Source organism: Pseudorca crassidens, chromosome X (assembly GCF_039906515.1).
Source record: "Pseudorca crassidens isolate mPseCra1 chromosome X, mPseCra1.hap1, whole genome shotgun sequence".
NCBI lineage: Eukaryota > Metazoa > Chordata > Mammalia > Artiodactyla > Delphinidae > Pseudorca > Pseudorca crassidens.
Genome location: NC_090317.1, coordinates 49,267,845 through 49,285,872, shown reverse-complemented (window position 1 = coordinate 49,285,872; position 18,028 = coordinate 49,267,845). Strand labels below are relative to the sequence as shown.

General features: G+C 36.8%; 1 protein-coding gene across 5 annotated transcripts in view; it reads left to right on the top strand.

Moving 5' to 3' along the window:
* Positions 1-18,028, top strand: part of DIAPH2 (diaphanous related formin 2) — an 891,422-nt gene that overhangs the window by 388,405 nt on the left and 484,989 nt on the right. For all 5 annotated transcript variants that reach the window (XM_067724059.1, XM_067724058.1, XM_067724057.1 and 2 more), the window contains 2 exons: positions 691-792; positions 2,636-2,730. In XM_067724059.1, the coding sequence (XP_067580160.1) occupies positions 691-792; positions 2,636-2,730 (197 nt within the window). The remainder of the gene's footprint in view (positions 1-690; positions 793-2,635; positions 2,731-18,028) is intronic.

Genomic DNA, 18,028 nt, shown 5'->3' with positions numbered 1-18,028 from the left:
TTTTAACCGTTTGGAACTCAAGGGTTACCTTCTGAATATAGCATAAATAAATCTTTCGTTCAAAGAAAGCAAAGAGCACTAAAAAATGGTGAGGGAGACAAAGGGAACTTACTGAAAAGACCATGTCTTTGAGGTTTATTAATTATGGGTATGCAAATAGGTGCTAACTGTTGTGTAACTTGCAAATGTTTCATGTCTATTCTTCAAAGCAGTCCCAGCAGGAGTTTTTATATGGCAACCTGTTTAGCAGTTAAAGTTACCTTAGATATCTTTAAAGCAATTTCACTGAATTAAAGACCTGCCTAAAGTTTAGCATATTTTAGGATAAATGCACATCTGCCTTTTTCCTCAATTAGTCCAAATTAGGGAGATTTTTCTATATATTTAATTCCATTACTGTAGGAACCTGGTTAAGGAGTAATTAATGCTGCACATTAGGTAAGAAGCAGCAATTGATTTTTGGTTCTATTTGGCTTATCTTTTCTGCTTAAGTGCTGATATTTAATTTGTAGGGAAACCTCTAAACAGGTCTGTATTTTTATGTTTATCCTCTTCCTTGAACTAATGAAATAAACCCATTTATTGATTTGGGCATGAGCTTTATTAATGTAGTTAATATGCCTTACTAATGTGATTCTGTGTATTTGGATTAGCACTGTTATTATTTATGAATCAACATTTTTCTTTCAGTTCAAAAGAATGCAGAAGCTTTTGAAGAAAAGAAGACCCTGCCTACAAAGAAGAAAGTGAAAGAGTTGAGAATTTTGGATCCCAAAACAGCCCAGAATCTTTGTATGTGATTATTTTCTCAGTAGGGAGTGGTGGTGATGGTGGTGGTGAGGGGTTGTTGGATGTATTTAAAACAAAGTTATAACTTCTTTGAACAGGTATATTTAGCACCTACTAGGAACAAAATTCTGTGTAAATTTAGGCTGCCTTTTTGTCATTCAGCCATAATAGAGACTACCATAATTTAGCCTTGGCTAGGCCAGGTGAAATTTAAGAATAATAAAGCTTTGGAAAGTACTGATCATTCAGCATTGTTAGAGGCCACAGTGAGAGGAAAGGCAGAGTTGAAAAGAGTGTTATATATTTTTTTCCTTCTGCCTAGGCCTGGGAGTGATAGTTTTAGAGTATTCACTAGTCACATTGGGCAAATCCTTTTACTACTATTTGCTTTATATTTGAAGGAATTGTGATGTGAGCTAGTTGTTAACCACTGTACTTTAAAACTGGTTAGTGAACCTTAAAGCCTTTAACAAAGCAGTCAACCATTAAATACGCTTTTCCTAAAGTAGCTGGACAGTTAAACCCATCTTCATTTACACAGGTCCTAAGTTTTTCTTGACATAGTCTCCACTCTGTATTAAATTCAGCATTTGTGTGTGTGTGTGTGTGTGTGTGTGTGTGTGACCACAGTATGCTGTGTTTATATTCTGAGGATTCTAAAACACTATGTATGAGAAATTTCAGCACATCAAACATTTCTAAATATGCAGAGAAATACCTTGGGAGTTTATTTTGTGAAGGAGTGTGCTATAGAGAATCAGATTAAAGTAAACAACTCGTCATTCTCATTCTTGTGTCAGTAGGAATGTTGCTGTCAGAAAAGCAGTCTCCTAACAGCTGTTTTGCCTGTGTACATTGCTTACCCGACAGTCCTTTTTTTTTATAAAGTGGATGTTCAGTACTTTAAAAAAAAAAAGAAACATAGTATGATCTTAATTGCTAGTTGATATCTGTCAACATTATTTATTTGGACTATGGAGGTCTCATTTGGTGTTCATGTCTAGGTAATCATTTGCCTGGACAGGGGAAGATGCTTTTTAGGTACCAGGGAAGGCATATAGACCTCTCCATGAAAAAAAAAAAAATTCTTAGGAATATATTTATGTTCTGGTGGTAAGAACACATGTATGTTCTTTAAAAAGTATGTTCAGTGGAGGTTAAAGTGGAATGTATTGTTGAATAATGCTTTCTGAGTCACTGTAAGCTTTTCTAGGTATAATTTGTTGAATTATTCCCATATGGCATAATATATATCCATTTAAGAAAAAGTTGACAAGGGAAATCATTGGTTCAACATAAAAGCAACTAATAGCACACCTCATGAATGTCATCAGGGATGCAGAGAACATTGAGGATTCAGACAGTTTAATTTTTTCTTATGTGGGAGAACTGCAAAGTAGATTGATATGGTTTTCTTAGTATCGGGTTACTTTACTGTCATTCTTGAGAAGTGCTGTATTGGATGCATCTGACAATCTCCATGGTAAATTCTACGTTGAATTAAAAGGCCTACTTGAGATAAAATTTCTAACTTTTCATGGGTTGTTTTGTATTAGCTTCATCTAAAATGCATAAGCATGTAGTCATCAGTGCTGTTAGTAGTTTTATCTTATATATAAATACACATGAGCTGTAAACATTAGACCCTGAGCTAATAGGCCATTTTGCCTAGATGAGTAGTATAGTCCATCAAATGGAAGCTACTTTTGTTTGCTCATAATTCTGTAGAGTAATGTTAGTGACAGGAATTTTATATTTTGAGTCTATGAAATGGGAATCAGGTATTTATTAGGACTTTAAAATGGTGATGCTGCTCTCTTTTTAATAAAATCAATTTTTATTTTAGCTATCTTCCTAGGATCATATCGTATGCCATATGAAGATATAAAAAACGTCATTCTGGAGGTAAATGAAGACATGTTGAGTGAGGCCTTAATTCAGGTAACTTGCATATTTTGCTTTTAAATTTCATTTTCACAGATATTTCTAGATTGCTGTCCTTTCAATGGAGTTGTGTGAAAATGTTCTTCTATGTTTGGATAATAGAATTAGGAATATCTAGCTGTGTGGACAGTAAGAGGACTCAGATGATCTAGGTTCTAGGTATGTGTCTGCCATTTATTAGATATGTGTCCTTTTAAATTTAATTCTGTGCACATGTAGACGCATCATCCTCTGTACATAAAATTGCATCTATTTCATCATCACAATGACACTTTTAAGTAGGTATTGTTATTACCATTGTATGGACGTAAAAGTGTACAGGCCAAGAGGTTAAAATAGCTTCCTCAGGATCAATGGGTGAATGGTAAAGTTATCCCTTGTTAAGCACTTAACGTGCTGGGGATTGTGCTCTTTATATATTTTATCTCATTGAATCCTGCAACAGTCCTATGAGATAAGTACTATTATCCTCATTTACACATCAGGAAACTGAGGCTTAGAGAGATTGCCCACTGTCACCTAGCTGGTAAGTGGCAGAGTAGTAGAGCTGAGACTCAGAACAAAGCCTATCAAGACTCTAAAGCCATTGCTCTTTTTATTCTATTATTCTGCCTCCTATGGGCAAACTGTGTCAGTTTGCTAAAGCCCTATCTTCTCATCTGACATTACTAGGTCACTGTGAGGATTACACCAAATAAACTGCTTGGTAGAATAAAGCACTCTATTAGATCTAATTCTTAGAATTCTTCATATGTTTGACCCTGTCTGGTTTAATTTTTGGAAGGAAGAACTGCAAGATATTTCATGGATGGGCATAGTCATTGCAGGTTTTTTGTTGTTTGTTTTTGAGCCACGTGGCTTGCTTTGATTTTAAGAAGACTGAGTAGTTTATGCTGTAGCAATTTTGTTATACCTCCCTTAGACTGTCTCTAAATCTCAGAGCACCATTGTCTGCCATTTGAGCAGGCTGTGTCTATATAGAAGTTTCTCCATTGTGTAGTGTAGGCTTGCATTACAGTTTACCCTGTAGGACTAAGAGTTAATGAGTTTGTGTAGGCTCTTTATTATCATGACACAACTTTATTAACCTCAACAAAAGTTACACTGTGCTAAGAAATTCCCTTGTGGAAAAGTTTTTTGAAAAATGTGTTTTCTTTGTCCAGCTAGCCAGGTCCAGAGTTCTCTGAGTTGAAATGGAGAGCTGATCACATTTGTCCTGCCTGCCTTAGTCCCGTGATTCTTTGCACAGTAGTCAGAATGAGCAAGTTAAGAAGCCTAAATGTGACTTAGTTCTCCCTCTTTTTATCCAGTTGGACAGTTTCATTTTAAAGTACAAAAAGGCAAACAAACATCTGACTCCTATTCAGTAGTTGAAGCTTTCTAGTCTTTTCTGTATAAGCAGATTTTAGTAAAAGAGAACCATATTTTGAAGAATTAATCAATGTAGGCATTTATTTTGCCCATTAAAACTGTAGCTTTTCCTTCACATGCCTTAGTAAATAAAAAAGAGTGTAATATGCAGAATGCTACTGTGATATTTATTTACCAGTAACATTAAAAACATTTATTATTTTTTAAGTCATGTTTTCAGCTCTTTAGGGAATGTAAGAAACAGAAGGAGTCTCACTTATGAATGGCCCTCTAATATTCAACAAGCTTTAAAAATGTATGTATAGAAATGTATTACGTGGGATTTTTTTTTTTTTTTTTTTCTGTTTCACTTGATTTTGTAGCATAAACGGTACATATTTGTTTCTCTCTTTAAATTGCCTGGTCCAGTTGGGAGGAAGGAATTGCTTTCAATTTGGAGAAGGCAGTAAATTATGTCTAAATTACTGAACTCAGTTGGTTTAATCTTATCCACTATGCAGTCAAAAGGACTGCTTGTGAAATCACATTATTATGCTAAATCTCGGAAGGTGAGTGAAGGAGAACCACAAAGTGTAGATCCTGCCAGTTTCCTTCTGTGAGTGTTAATACCCATTGCTTCCGTGCATTTCCTGTTTGCTGGGGGTGGGTTAACCTTTTTCTGTCTCATCTCTTCCTCTTTTCTAGACATCCATTCCCTTTTCTAAGCCTGTATCTTTCTCTTTTTCACATCTCTGTGTGTTTGATCACTTGCATCCTTTGCCCCAACAATTTTGTGCGTTCCTTTTGTTTAAAGCAGGCCACTGAAGACTTTTTTCCAAGCTGGCTTGCCTTCCTCCTCGATGCCAGATACTCTAAAATTTCTTCTCATTCCTTACCCTTCTCAATCAAAACTCATTTTCTTACTTCTGCTTGTAGGAGAAAACAATTTAACATGTAATTTAATAGTATGCATGATTGGAATTGTGCTGCTTGGGTACAAGGCACAAATTGTGAATAACTCATCTGAGTTATGAAAGTTAATATTGCGTTTATGCAGACAAATCCAATGTCTGAGTATCTTCTAGTAAGGAGGAAGGTCCTGGGTAGAAACAATCATTTGATTTTCAAGTACCCAAAGGAGACTGCTTCCCTCAGGCCAGAGAAAAGACTAGATCACCACTGCCTTTCTCCCTCCCATCCTAGAAAGGGTTTGCTTCAGTGATGCAAAAGTAACATCAATTTGCCATTCAAAGGAGCTGTTTACCATTTATGACTAATTACCATGTAGCACATTGATAATGCATAGCATTAAATATGTATCATCAGATTAACTTTGTTGTAAGTTCTATTTGATTACAGTGCTAAACTCCATCCATGCATAATCATAGTTTATTGCTCATGTGGCATGGTTGTCTCCTCATAACAACAAAAACAACAAAAAACAATTAAGGACACATTGCTTCCCAGAGACTTGAATTAACACCAGTATGGGTCAATAAGCTCTTTCCTGCCAGACAACTAATAGATTTTAGTTATTTGTCAGGATAAATCCTTTACTAACAAAACAAAACAAAACAAAAACAAACCCTCAAATGTTAATTTAATCAGCAAAAGAGAGCCCCAAATTTAAGGTTATTAATAAAAATATTAATGTCTCCTTTATTTCAAAATATCTAAATTGAAGCTAGAAGTCAAATTCACTATATGGAAGAAGTTGAAAGGTCCTAAAATACTTACAAGAACACATAGAAACACTTAAAAAGTACACCATATCCTGAGATTGTTGAGGAGCTTCTAATATATGCAATTATGAGTTAGTTCCAAATAATGTGTACTAAATTTAGGTGATTCTTGGAGTTATTATTTCAGCTTTGAAAATCTGCTTTAGTGTAATTTAATTTGATCTACTGAGAGAAAACTCTAAGACCAGTGTTTTTAGGACATCAGTGGTAAAAATGAAATATTTGTAGGCACATTTACATATAGAACATTGACCAAAAGAAAAAGAAATTAGCAGTTTTAAAAAAGTGGTTCAAGTGTTGAAGGAAAAATAACAGTATATTCTATTTTAGAACATCAGTGCATGCAAATGATTCTTAAATGCTGAGGAAATTCATGTTGGTAGGGAGATTATGGTCATATTCACAAAGCCTAAGCAGAAAAAAGATGATTAACGTAGAAGGCAGTATAAAATTGCTGCAGAATAATTACAAAGATATGTAAAAAGCAGGGCTTTTTAACCCGGGGTCCAAAGGCCCCTGGGAGACCCATGGAGAGAATTCAGCGGCTCCTGAACTTAGATGTGAAAAATACGGCTTCTTTATTTTCTTTACCTGCTAACTAATATTTAGTATTTCATCTGATTAACAATATAGGCAACAGACCAAAGTAGTATTAACAGTACCTCTAACTTTGTCACTAATAGAAATAATAAATGTTTTCCTATCACATTAAATTTGTGGCAGATATCTTGAAATATTGTTTATAGTCATTACTACTTCAGAATTACACTAGTTATTAAAGCTGCCACTAGATCTTATTTTTTAATGCTTTAATCAAGAAGCACATCTATTATTATATCACAATTTATTTTCTTAAATATCTTGATAACTATTTCAATATAATTGGTTTCTTTTGTAATTTTATGTATTTTACTTTATTCTGAGAAGGGATCCGTAAGCTGGTGTTAAAGAGTTCATGGCAAAAACAAAGAGGATAGAAACTAGTCCAGAAAAGTTTGCCAATCGAGATGGCAGACTAAGAAGTACATTAGAAGGGTGAGAGGATCAGCTACATTCTGACCACATTGCCCCTCTCCAGACTGGCACAGCACTGCACCGAGAGGGCCCCCTGGGCCTATAGTTTCTTCACTGGAAAAAGAGAGCCCTAGGTGGACGTCTAGCTCCCCCAGCATTGTGGGACGCTTCCCAGAAGGACCATTTGGGCCACACTGCATAGAGATAACTGGGGGAATCTGTGGGGCTCAACCACTGGAGATCAGATAGAGGTGGAGAAGTTGAGGTGGGGCTTACAGCAACAGCACTTAGATCTTGGCAGACTGCATTTCTGCTTATAGCAGTGCCCAAGCAGAGATCCCAGCCAGTGGCTCTGCCCATCTTCAGAGCCAAACTGGTGGCCCCATCTGGCTAGAGAGTTCGGTGGACAGTTCTGCCTGATTTAGGTGCCTGGTCAATGGGCTGTGCTAGCCATGCAGCTTGTTGTGCTGTCCTGCCTGGGCTGGAAAGCAGATTTTCAGCCCTGTGTAACTGCTGAGCATAGCCTCTAGTCTTACCTGTCCAAGTAGCCTAGCCTGAGAACCCAGGCCACTGTGGAACCCATGCTATAGCCCTGCTTGGTCAGAGAGCCAAGCAAGCAGCCTTGCCCAACTGTTAAGCATACTCTTTGGCTCCACATAACCAGGGAGCTTGAAGAGTGGCCCTGGATAGTCTCAGAGCCCAGTCTACAGTAACACTGAGCCACGGAGTCCAGACTATAACCCCACCCAACAGCAGAGTACAATCTATGACCCTGCCTGATTGCTGAACATCTAGCCTTGTCCAGGCCTGCAGCCTCACCCAAGCAGAGAACCCAGCCAGTTACCCTGCCCAATTGTGGAGCATAACCTGTTGCTTCACCTGATAAGGGACCCTAGACAGTGACCGTACCTAACCACAGAGCACAGTCCCTAGCCCCACCCAACTGCAGGATACAATTGGAAGTCCCTCACCACCAGAGAGCCCAGTCAGAGCATAGCCAGTAGCCTACCAGGTCGTGAGGCCCAGCCTGCAGCCCTGTGCAACATTCGGGCACAGTCTGAAGCCCTACTTGATGACAGAGCACAGCCTGCAGCTCCAACTGAACATAGTCCAGCCAGCAGTGCCATTCACTCAAGGAGCACAGCCCGAGACCTCAGCTGACCAGGAGCAATTGCAAAGCCCATTCATAGCCCTGCCCACTTGCCAACCAGTAGCACCACCCTACCAGGGAACACAGCCTGTCACCTCACCTGACCAGAGGTGATTACAGAACCCAGTTAGTGACCCCACCTGACCACAGAGCACAGTCAGTAGCCCCACTCAATCTGAGCATCCACGCAGTAGCCCTGCTTGAATGTGGAGCTCAGCCAGCAGTTCCACCCAATGATGGAGCTCAACCAGTGGCACCCCCTCTGACCTCAGATACTGGGCAATAGCGTCATCCAACTAGGGACTCCAATAGCAAGCCCCAATTGCCAAAAAATGCTGCCAGCTGACTCATCTAGTACCCCAGGTTGGGCTGATGAGTGAAGGTCTTACCCTGTGATAGCAAACATAAATTCTGGGAAAGAAGACCACTTACTCAGATGTGCAGGTACTAATGCAAGGAGTCAAGAATCACAAAGAATCAGGTAAAAATGACACCACCAAAGGAAACTAATAGGACTCCAATAACTGACCCTAAAGAAATGGAGATCTATGAACTTTCTGAAAAATAATTAAGAATAATCCTCTTAAAGAAGTTCAGTGGACTATAGGAGTACACAGAAAGACAACTAAACAAAATTGGGAAAACAATGCATAAACAAAATGAGAAGTTGAACAAAGGAAAAGTGACCATCAAAAAAACACACAAACAAACAGAAATCCTAGAGCTGAGTAATACAATGACTGAACTGAAAAATTCAATAGAGAGATTCAATATCACACTTGATCAAGCAGAAGAGAGACAAGTGACCTGGAAGGTAGGCCATTTGAAATTATCCAGTCATAGGAGGAAAAAGGAAAAAGAATGAAAAAGAGTGAAGAAAGCCTACAGGACTATCAGTGAATTTCTCAAAAGAAATATTACAGGCCAGGAAAATGTGGAATGATATATTCAAAATATTGAAAGAAAACAAACAAACAAACAAACAAAACACCTGTCAACCAAGACCACTCTACCCAGAAAAGCTGTCCTTTAGAAATGAAGAAAAGATAAATATTTTCTCAAACAGACAAAGCTGAAGGAGTTCATCATCACTAGAAATACTAAATGGTGTTTTTCATGCTAACATGAAAAGATGCTAATTTAAACTGTAAAAACATGTGAATGTGTAAAACTCACTGGTGATGGTAAATATGTAGCCAAAGTCAGATTCTCTAATATTATAATGGTGTTGCATTATTCACTTACAACTCTAGTTTAAAAGTTAAAAAAAACAAATGTATTAAAAATAATCATAACTTCAATAATCTGTTATTAGGTACACATTATAAAATGTGTAAATTGTAACCTAAAATAATGTAAACTGTGAGGGGGGGGCAAGAAGTAAAATTATAAAGTTTAGTATGCTATTGAAATTAAGTTGTTATCAGTTTAAATTAGGATGCTATAAATATATTTTATGTAAGCCTCATGGTAACCACAAAGGAAAAGCCTATAGTAGATACACAAAAGTTTATGATAAAGGAGTCAAAGCATACTGCCACAAAAAGTACTCAAATCTCAAAGGATGAGAACATTAGAAGAAACAAGGAACAAAACATTCAGAAAACAATTAACAAAAGGCAAAAGCAAGTTCCTACCTATCAACAATTACTTTAAAGATAAAAGTATTAAAATCTCCAATCAGAAGACATAGAATAGCCTGAATATATAAAAACAAGATTAAAAGATATGCTGTCTATAAGAGACTCACTTTAGCTTTAAGTACACACATAGCTTGAGATTGAAGGGATGGAAAAAGATACTTCAAGCAAATAGTAACCAAAAGAAAGCAAGGGTTGTGATACTTATAACAGACAAAATAGACATTAAGCAAAAAAATGGTCAAAACAGACAAAGACAGTCATTATGTAATGACAGAATGGTCAGTTCATCAAGAAGGTGTAACAATTGTAAATATTTATGCATCCAACATCGGAACATCTAAATATATAAAGTAAATACTAATAGAACTAAAACAAGGGCTAAAAGGAGAAATAAACAACAATAAAGTAACAGATGAGGACTTTAGAACCCCACTTTAAACAATTATCTCCATACAGAGAATCAATAAGTGAACAGTGGATTTGAGCAACACTACGACTTAATGAACCTAACAGACATATACAGAACATTTCATCCGACAGCGGCAGACTACATTCTTTTCAAGTACACATGAAACATTCTCCAAGATAGATCATATGATAGTTAATAGATAGCAAATTTAAGAAGATTGAAATTGTATCACATATCTTTTCTGACCACAGTGACATAGAACTAGAAATCAATAACAGGAGGAAAGGTGGAAAATGCATAGAAATTTGAAAATTAAACATAACATTCCTGAACAACTAATGGATCAAAGAAGGAAAAAAGAAGAAATAAAGAAATACCTTGAGACAAATCAAAATGGAAACACAACATACCAGAAATTATTGGATGGGGAAAAATAAGCAATTCTAACTGGCAAGTTTGTAGGGATAAACACATCAAGAAGAAAGAAAGATCTCAAACAACCTAACTTTTCTCCTCAAGGAAATAAGCAAAAACTAATCCCAAAGTTAGTAGAAGGGAGGAAATAATAAAGACTAGAGCAGAAATAAATGAGAGTAAAAGACAATAGAAAAGATAATGAAACTAAGAGGTAATTATTTGAAAAGGTAAATTTGACAAACCATTAGCTAGACCAAGAAAAAAAGAGAGAAGACTCAGATAAATACAATCATAATGAAAGAGGAGACATTGCAACCCATATCAAAGAAATACAACAGATCATAAGAGACTATTATAAACAGTTAGATACCAACTAATTGAAGAAATGAATAAATGCCTAGTGACATATAACTTACCAAGAATGAATCATGAAGAAATAGAAAATATGAACACATCAGTAATGACTAAGGAGATTGAAACAGTATTTAAAAACCTCTCACCATATCAAAGAGAGATCCAAATGTCCATGTTCATTGCAGCATTTTTTTTTTAACAATAGCTAAAGCATGCAAACAACCTAGGTGGCCATTGACGATGTGTGGATAAAGTTGTGATGTATGTATGTATGTATACATACACACACACACACACACACAGGAATATTATTCAGATTTTAAAAAGAAGGAAATCCTGTGATATGTGACAACATGGATGGACTTTGAGGACATTATGCTAAATGAAATATGTCAGGCAAAAACAAATACTGTGGGGTAACACCTATACGTGGAATTAAGACAAACCAGACTCATAGGAACAGAGTAGGTTGTTGTTTGTTTGCCAAGGGTGGAGGGAAGAAACTGGCTGAGAATGGATGAAACTGGCTCAAGGGTACAAAATCCCAGCTATAAAATGAATAAGTTCTGGGGATGTAATGTACACCATGGTGACTATAGTTAATAGTACTGTACTGTATATTTGAAAGTTGCTAAGAGAGTAAGTAAGTCTTAAAAGTCCTTGCCAGAATAAAGAAAAATTATGACTATGTGTTGTGATGGGTGTTTTTTTTTTTTTTAACATCTTTATTGGAGTATAATTGCTTTACAATGGTGTGTTAGTTTCTGCTTTATAACAAAGTGAATCAGTTGTACATATACATATGTTCCCATATCTCTTCCCTCTTGCGTCTCCCTCCCTCCCACCCTCCCTATCCCACCCCTCTAGGTGGTCACAGAGCACCAAGCTGATTTCCCTGTGCTATGCAGCTGCTTCCCACTAGCTATCTATTTTACTTTGATAGTGTATATATGTCCATGCCACTCTCTCACTTTGTCCCAGCTTACCCTTCCCCCTCCCTGTGTCCTCAAGTCCACTCTCTAGTAGGTCTGCGTCTTTATTCCCGTCCTGCCCCTAGGTTCTTCATGACCATTTTTTTTTTTTTTAGATTGCATATATATGTGTTAGCATACTGTATTTGTTTTCCTCTTTCTGACTTACTTCACTCTGTATGACAGACTGTAAGTCCATCCACCTCATTACAAATAACTCAATTTCATTTCTTTTTATGGCTGAGTAATATTCCATTGTATATGTGATGGGTGTTTAAAGGAACCTTATTCTGATAATCATTTTGCAGTATATGCATATATCAAATAATCACATTTTACATCTTAAACTTTCACAATGTTATATATCTTAATAAAACTGGAAAAACATTTTAAAAAGAAAATGTTTCCCAGTTACATGACTTAGAAGTTTCCCTTAAAAATATTGCAAGACAGTAAAACGATCAGTGGTTACCAGGCATTAGTGGGGGGGAGGGATGAATACGCAGAGCACAGAGGATTTTTAGGGCAGTGAAACTAACTATACTGTGTGGTAATATAATTGTGGATACATGTCATACATTTGTTAAAATCCCATAGAATGTACAAAAGGAAGAGTGAACCCTAATGTAAACTGCGGACTTTAGGCAATATTGATGTGTCACTGTACGTTCATCAGTTGTTACAAATGTAGCATTTTAGTGGGGAGGGTCTTGATAGTTGGTGAGGCTATACGTGTATAAGGGCAGGAAATACATGGGAATTCTCTGTATTTTGCTGCTCAGTTTTGCTGTAAAACTAAAACTGCTCTAAAAAATAAAATCTAATAAAAAAAGAAAGAAACTAGTACAGAGGCTCACAGAAGGGGAGCTGTAGGTTTGGGTGGCCTGTGGTTACAGTGGTTTTTTGGGAGAAGTGTAACTTAAATTGGACTTTGCAACAATATTAGGGCTCAGTTAGAGAGGGCTAGGAAAAGGGAATAGTGGGCAAAGGCTTGAGCATCTAAAGGAAAATATTTATATTCTGCTATGCCTCAGAAGTCATGTAGGGTGGCAATGAGAAAGAGCATGTAAAAGATTTGTTGGGGTCATACTCTTGAGGCATAGAGATCACAAATTAGTGACCCACAATATGTTTTCTTTGGCCTTTGTAGTGCTTAAATGGTAGAATTTGAGTGTTACATACTGTCCCATTTGCCACAGGCCCTACCACCCCCCACTACATTTTACCCACTCTGATTTATTCCTAGTCCCTATAAGCATCAGGCTTTTTGACCCCTGGTAGATAATTTGAATGCCAAGCTATTGGATTTGGACATGTTCACATGTGTGTTTAGGAAGATTTCTGTAGCTGCAGTATGCCAAATGGCTTTGTGAAAAGAGATTAGAGAGAGGGAGATAATTGTAATTTCAAGTATAAGGTATAGGGGAATTTCCTGGCAGTCCAGTGGTTAGGACTCCATGCTTTCACTGCTGAGGGCCTGGGTGCAATCCCTGGTCAGGGAACTAAGATCCTGCAAAGCCATGTGGCATGGCTGAAAAAAAACAAAAACAAAAACAGAAAAACAAGTATAAGGTACAATGAAGCCCTGAAATACATTGTGGGCAGAGAAAAAAAGAGGAAAGGTGGATGAATAAGAAGTTACAAAGAAAAGATTCATCGAAAAGTCTTGGTGATAGAGAGAATGGTTGTACTACTAATAAAAAGAGGCAAATCATGTGGGAGAAAATACTTCCAGGATAGAGGAGAAAATTTTTATGGATACATTGCATGAGAATATGTGTTGGAAGTCAGAATAGAGATGATGACTGAAATTAAGGATTTGGGGAATCATTTGCAAAGAAGTGATTGTTCTAGTTTAAAGACCAGAGAAATTCTTGAGGTTTTTAGTGAAAAAAGTGACCATTGGAACGTTAAGGTCCACATTTCTGGAGACCACACAGGTTGAGGGGATGGATGTTGTTAGAGAAATCAGAACAAAGGGAGCCAGCATATCAGAGGGAGTGCCAGGTTCTTTGGTGCATCACAAAAGCTAGCACTGGAGAGAGTTTTGAATAGTGATGAATAAGAGAATGATATCAGGGGAAAAGATACCTCTCTTGATATCCTGAATTGTAGTGTCTTACTTAAAGTAGTTATTTTCTTGCAGTTCTTTCTTCAAACAATCCACACTATTTACTAGACACCTGTATTCCTTAAGCAAATGTTCTATTTATTGTCTGTTGGTCTCTGTTGCCCTTATTTTTAAGGGACAGATGCATTCCTGTTGGGCATGCAACTGTCCAGTATAATATTTTCTGCTCCCCTTCCACCTGCTTTGTTTTCTCTGAATTTTCCTTCCTTTCCTCCCTCCCTCCCTCCCTTTTTCCTACTCTGTCTCACTTCCCTCCTTCTTTCTTTCCTTCTTCCCCCCCTTTCCTTTCTTCTTTTCTTTCATTTAAATAAATTATTTTTTGTGTAAAGGGTCCTAATCATTCTAAATAATTCTCCCTTGGTGAAATATAGCCCTAGGGTATCTCCTGCTTACCTGGAAACTACAGAAATACCTCCACAGATGTCTTTCTGTGATACATGTGTTACTGAGCTCAGGTTTAGCTGCTCGCCGCTCATAAGCCAATAATTCGAGAGGCAAGTGTTGGTAGAAAGGAAGGGTGCTTTGATCAGAAAAGCTGGCAATCTGGGGAGAAGGTGGACTTGTATCCAGAGACCAACTCTGAAGATTCTGCTAAGCCATGACAGTTTTTAAAGGGAGAAATGGCAGTGGGGGAGAATCTCAGTGAATCATCGAGGCAGGAGGTTGGGTTCTGCATCATTCTCCATTGCATGCAGACTGGCTGACTCTCTTCAGATGTTATTTTGCCTGCGTGATCTGCCTGCAAGATTGCTAAGGGGGCTGCCTGCTTAATTCTACATTCTTACTCCTCTTTAGGAAAGGAATCAACAGGTTAGACAAGGCATGGTGTGCATTCAGGAGAGTGTAAGTCAGGAGTTAGTTTCAATAGTTTAGTGATCTCATTCCTATAATTAGGTTCTTTTAAGGTTAGAGGGGAACAGAAATGGACAAACAGGAAAGGGACAAAAGAGCTGCATTCACATGCACGGGAATATTCCAGCTGGCTTTTTCTTCCCCAGATAGTTTCCATTTATGCTGGCTCTGTTACTTTTCTGAAACCCATTCAAGTATCCAACTCTGAACCCAGTGTGTAGGGGTCTACAGGTAACCACATGATTATGTTTTCAAATGTTATTTTATGTCTCAAAACAGATTTTATGATTTATAGAACTTATTGTTGGGTCCTGACAAAATGATGAGAGTGGAGCAAAGGTCATACAATCCATTCCCCTGATTCCAGGCAATGCTCCTCCTAAGTCATCAAAGATAGATGGGTATCTATCGATTCTGCGGGGGAAAAAGATTGTTCAACTTTCTCAATTAACCAGTTCTAGAGTATAATTATTCTTATAGTCAGGAAATTCATGCATGTGTAATAGTAGAGCTCGTTTTTGTCTCCTCAATCCATCTTTGTAATCATTGATCTATTTACGTGGTTATCGACCATCTGTATTTTATGCAGGCTTGTGATTCTGCATGTGTACATGCACTTTACAAGGGTTGATGACTTTAGAAGACTACAAGTATATCAATTAAGGCTATAATGGCATTAGTATTGTAGAATTTGAAAACATTTTTGTCTGAAATAACAACTTGTATTCACCATGTTCCTTTTCATAGTTCTTTAGGGAAAATGAAACATTAGCAATGACGGCAACAATCACAAAACATTTCTTTCCCATTTCTCATCATGGAGGAATAAATAGTTACTTTATGTCATGCTATTGTAATCTTAAAATACTTGTATCTGTGAGCTGCTGTTCTTTTTCATCTTTTGCTTCTAACTGGTTAGTTGAGTAATTTTTATTTTTTTCTTTACCCTTCTTTCACTGAAGCTTTCTTTGGCCCTTGTTTGCTACTTTCAGTATGTTGGTAAAATCACACCTATTCCAAGCAAATGTGATGACTATTTATTTTCATCCCCTCTATGTCTATTGTTGATTAAGACCGGTATTTCAATTGTCACCATTACTGGTTGTGCTGTTTTCCACAATTGATACCAGACTGTTTCCCAAAGAAAGAAGAGGTAGCTTTAAACAATTCATTAATTTTTCTTGTACTAGTCAGACTGCAAACCATATTTTAAAAAGGCAAAAAAAAATTAGCCTATTTATACTTTGAACAAAGCATAGGTCTTATTAATAGTTGAGCAAAATGTGGCCTCAGAGATCATATTTTATGTGGCCTTGTAGACTTTAAGCCATGGTAGAACTTCATTAAAATTCTGGCCCTTTCATACTACAGATACACTGAGTCTATTGATGTGAGATGATGTTTGGGGTTGACTAGGAATTCCCTTGCAATTCCAATTGCAATTGGAAAGTGCCCTTATTTTCCTTAAACTTCCAGAACCCTGAATTAGGAAATGAGAAGCAAGGTTAGACCCAACCTCCCCTACTCTAACTTGTAGCTATAAGGCTACCTCTGGACAAAAAGCCGAAGTCTCTCAGCCCAAGAGAATTGCAGTGCAGAGTGCCCAGTTGCCAATGCCCTCAATTAAACTAACAGAGATGGAGAACAATTACACTGTTTTTTCCTACTATCTTCCTACTCTTTTTTTTACTGTATTAATTTTCTTTGAATCCAAAGATTGTTGGCCAGTCATATATTTAATGAAGTATAACACCTTTGTAATTGATTATATCTATAAAAACCACTTCCTCTTTTGTGCATTCAGTAGGTAATCAAAACATCCTTTTCTGTATACAAGGAATAAATATTTACTTACCATATTGTTTTTTTCAATGCTCTATTATAATTCTAGATCTCCTATGTAAAGAAGAACGGTACCTAGTCTTCAAGTCTAGTAAAGTCATATGATAGTTACAGTATAATTTAACATAATAGAGTGTAGTTAACATGCTATGGCATACTTTAACACAGTGTAATATAGATATAACATGATGGGTATTTTAATCTCTTTACAAAATATTTTTGAGAGGCAGTCAGGAAGGAGTACACAAGAGAGACTGAATGCTCTTTATTTCTTAAGCTCAGTGGTAGGCACATAGAGTCATTATATTATGTATATATTTTTGTTTGTCTTAAATATTACACAATAAATAAATTTTAAATTATTTGACAAGTGCTGAAAGCATATGCTTAAGGCAGGACTTAATTCTTTTTTGTGGAGTGCTGTCCTGTAAATTGTCAGATGTTGAGCAGTACCCTTAACCTCTGCCTACTAGTTGCAGCCCACCAGTTGTGACAACCAAAAATGCCTCAGACATTGACCCATGTGCCCGAGTGGGCAAAATTGTCCCTGGTTAGAACTGTCTGAAGAATTATTTTTATTTCTGAAATACAGGTAGTAAAATTTCAGAATATAATAAGCTTCCAATCATTTGCTTTTATTTTTTATGTTCAGTGGAAACCCTCATGACAGAGATTTTGGACATTTGATTATTATAGGCAAAACCAAAACTTGATTCCATGTGTTTAAAAAAATCTCTTTCCCAGGAATGTAAAGTGTTCATGTTAAGTTCAAATTCTGATAGAATACATTCTCATTAAATTGCAAATATCAAGTATTGTTTAAAATATAGGCCTTAATTATTTTTCAGTGGTGAATACAGACAATTCTATTAGTGTGATTTGATTTTTTTTCCTTTATCATGTACTAGATGGGTTTTTTGATTGTTGTTGTTTTACATTAACAACTCAATAGTGTTGAACAGTTCACTTTACACCATTTAAAAAACCTTATGTTTATTTTTGTTTAAAATATGTCATATAGGTAAGGCAAATACTATAGTGATAACAACTTTCAGTTTGGAGTCAAAAAGCTGGGTCCGAATCCCAACTCTGCCACTTGCCAGCCATGTGAACCTGAGAAAGTTACCTAGCCTCTCTGGGCATGTTGTCTTTATCCTCTAAAGAGGTGATGAGTCTGTTATTAGGATTAAGTTAAACATACGTGAAAATCCCCTTAGCACAGTGCTGGTTACAAGGTAAGGATACAACAAATGACTTTTGAAGTGAGTGGGATCAGTTCAGTTAGGTTTCCTTTTTATTCCAAACATCCTCCTGCAAAACGTTTAGTTGAATAGTCAGTGCTTAGTTTTCTATGTTAATAGAAAGAATCTCAGCAGGGTGATAATTCTCCTGGGGCGTCTTGCTTACTATGCACTGTCTG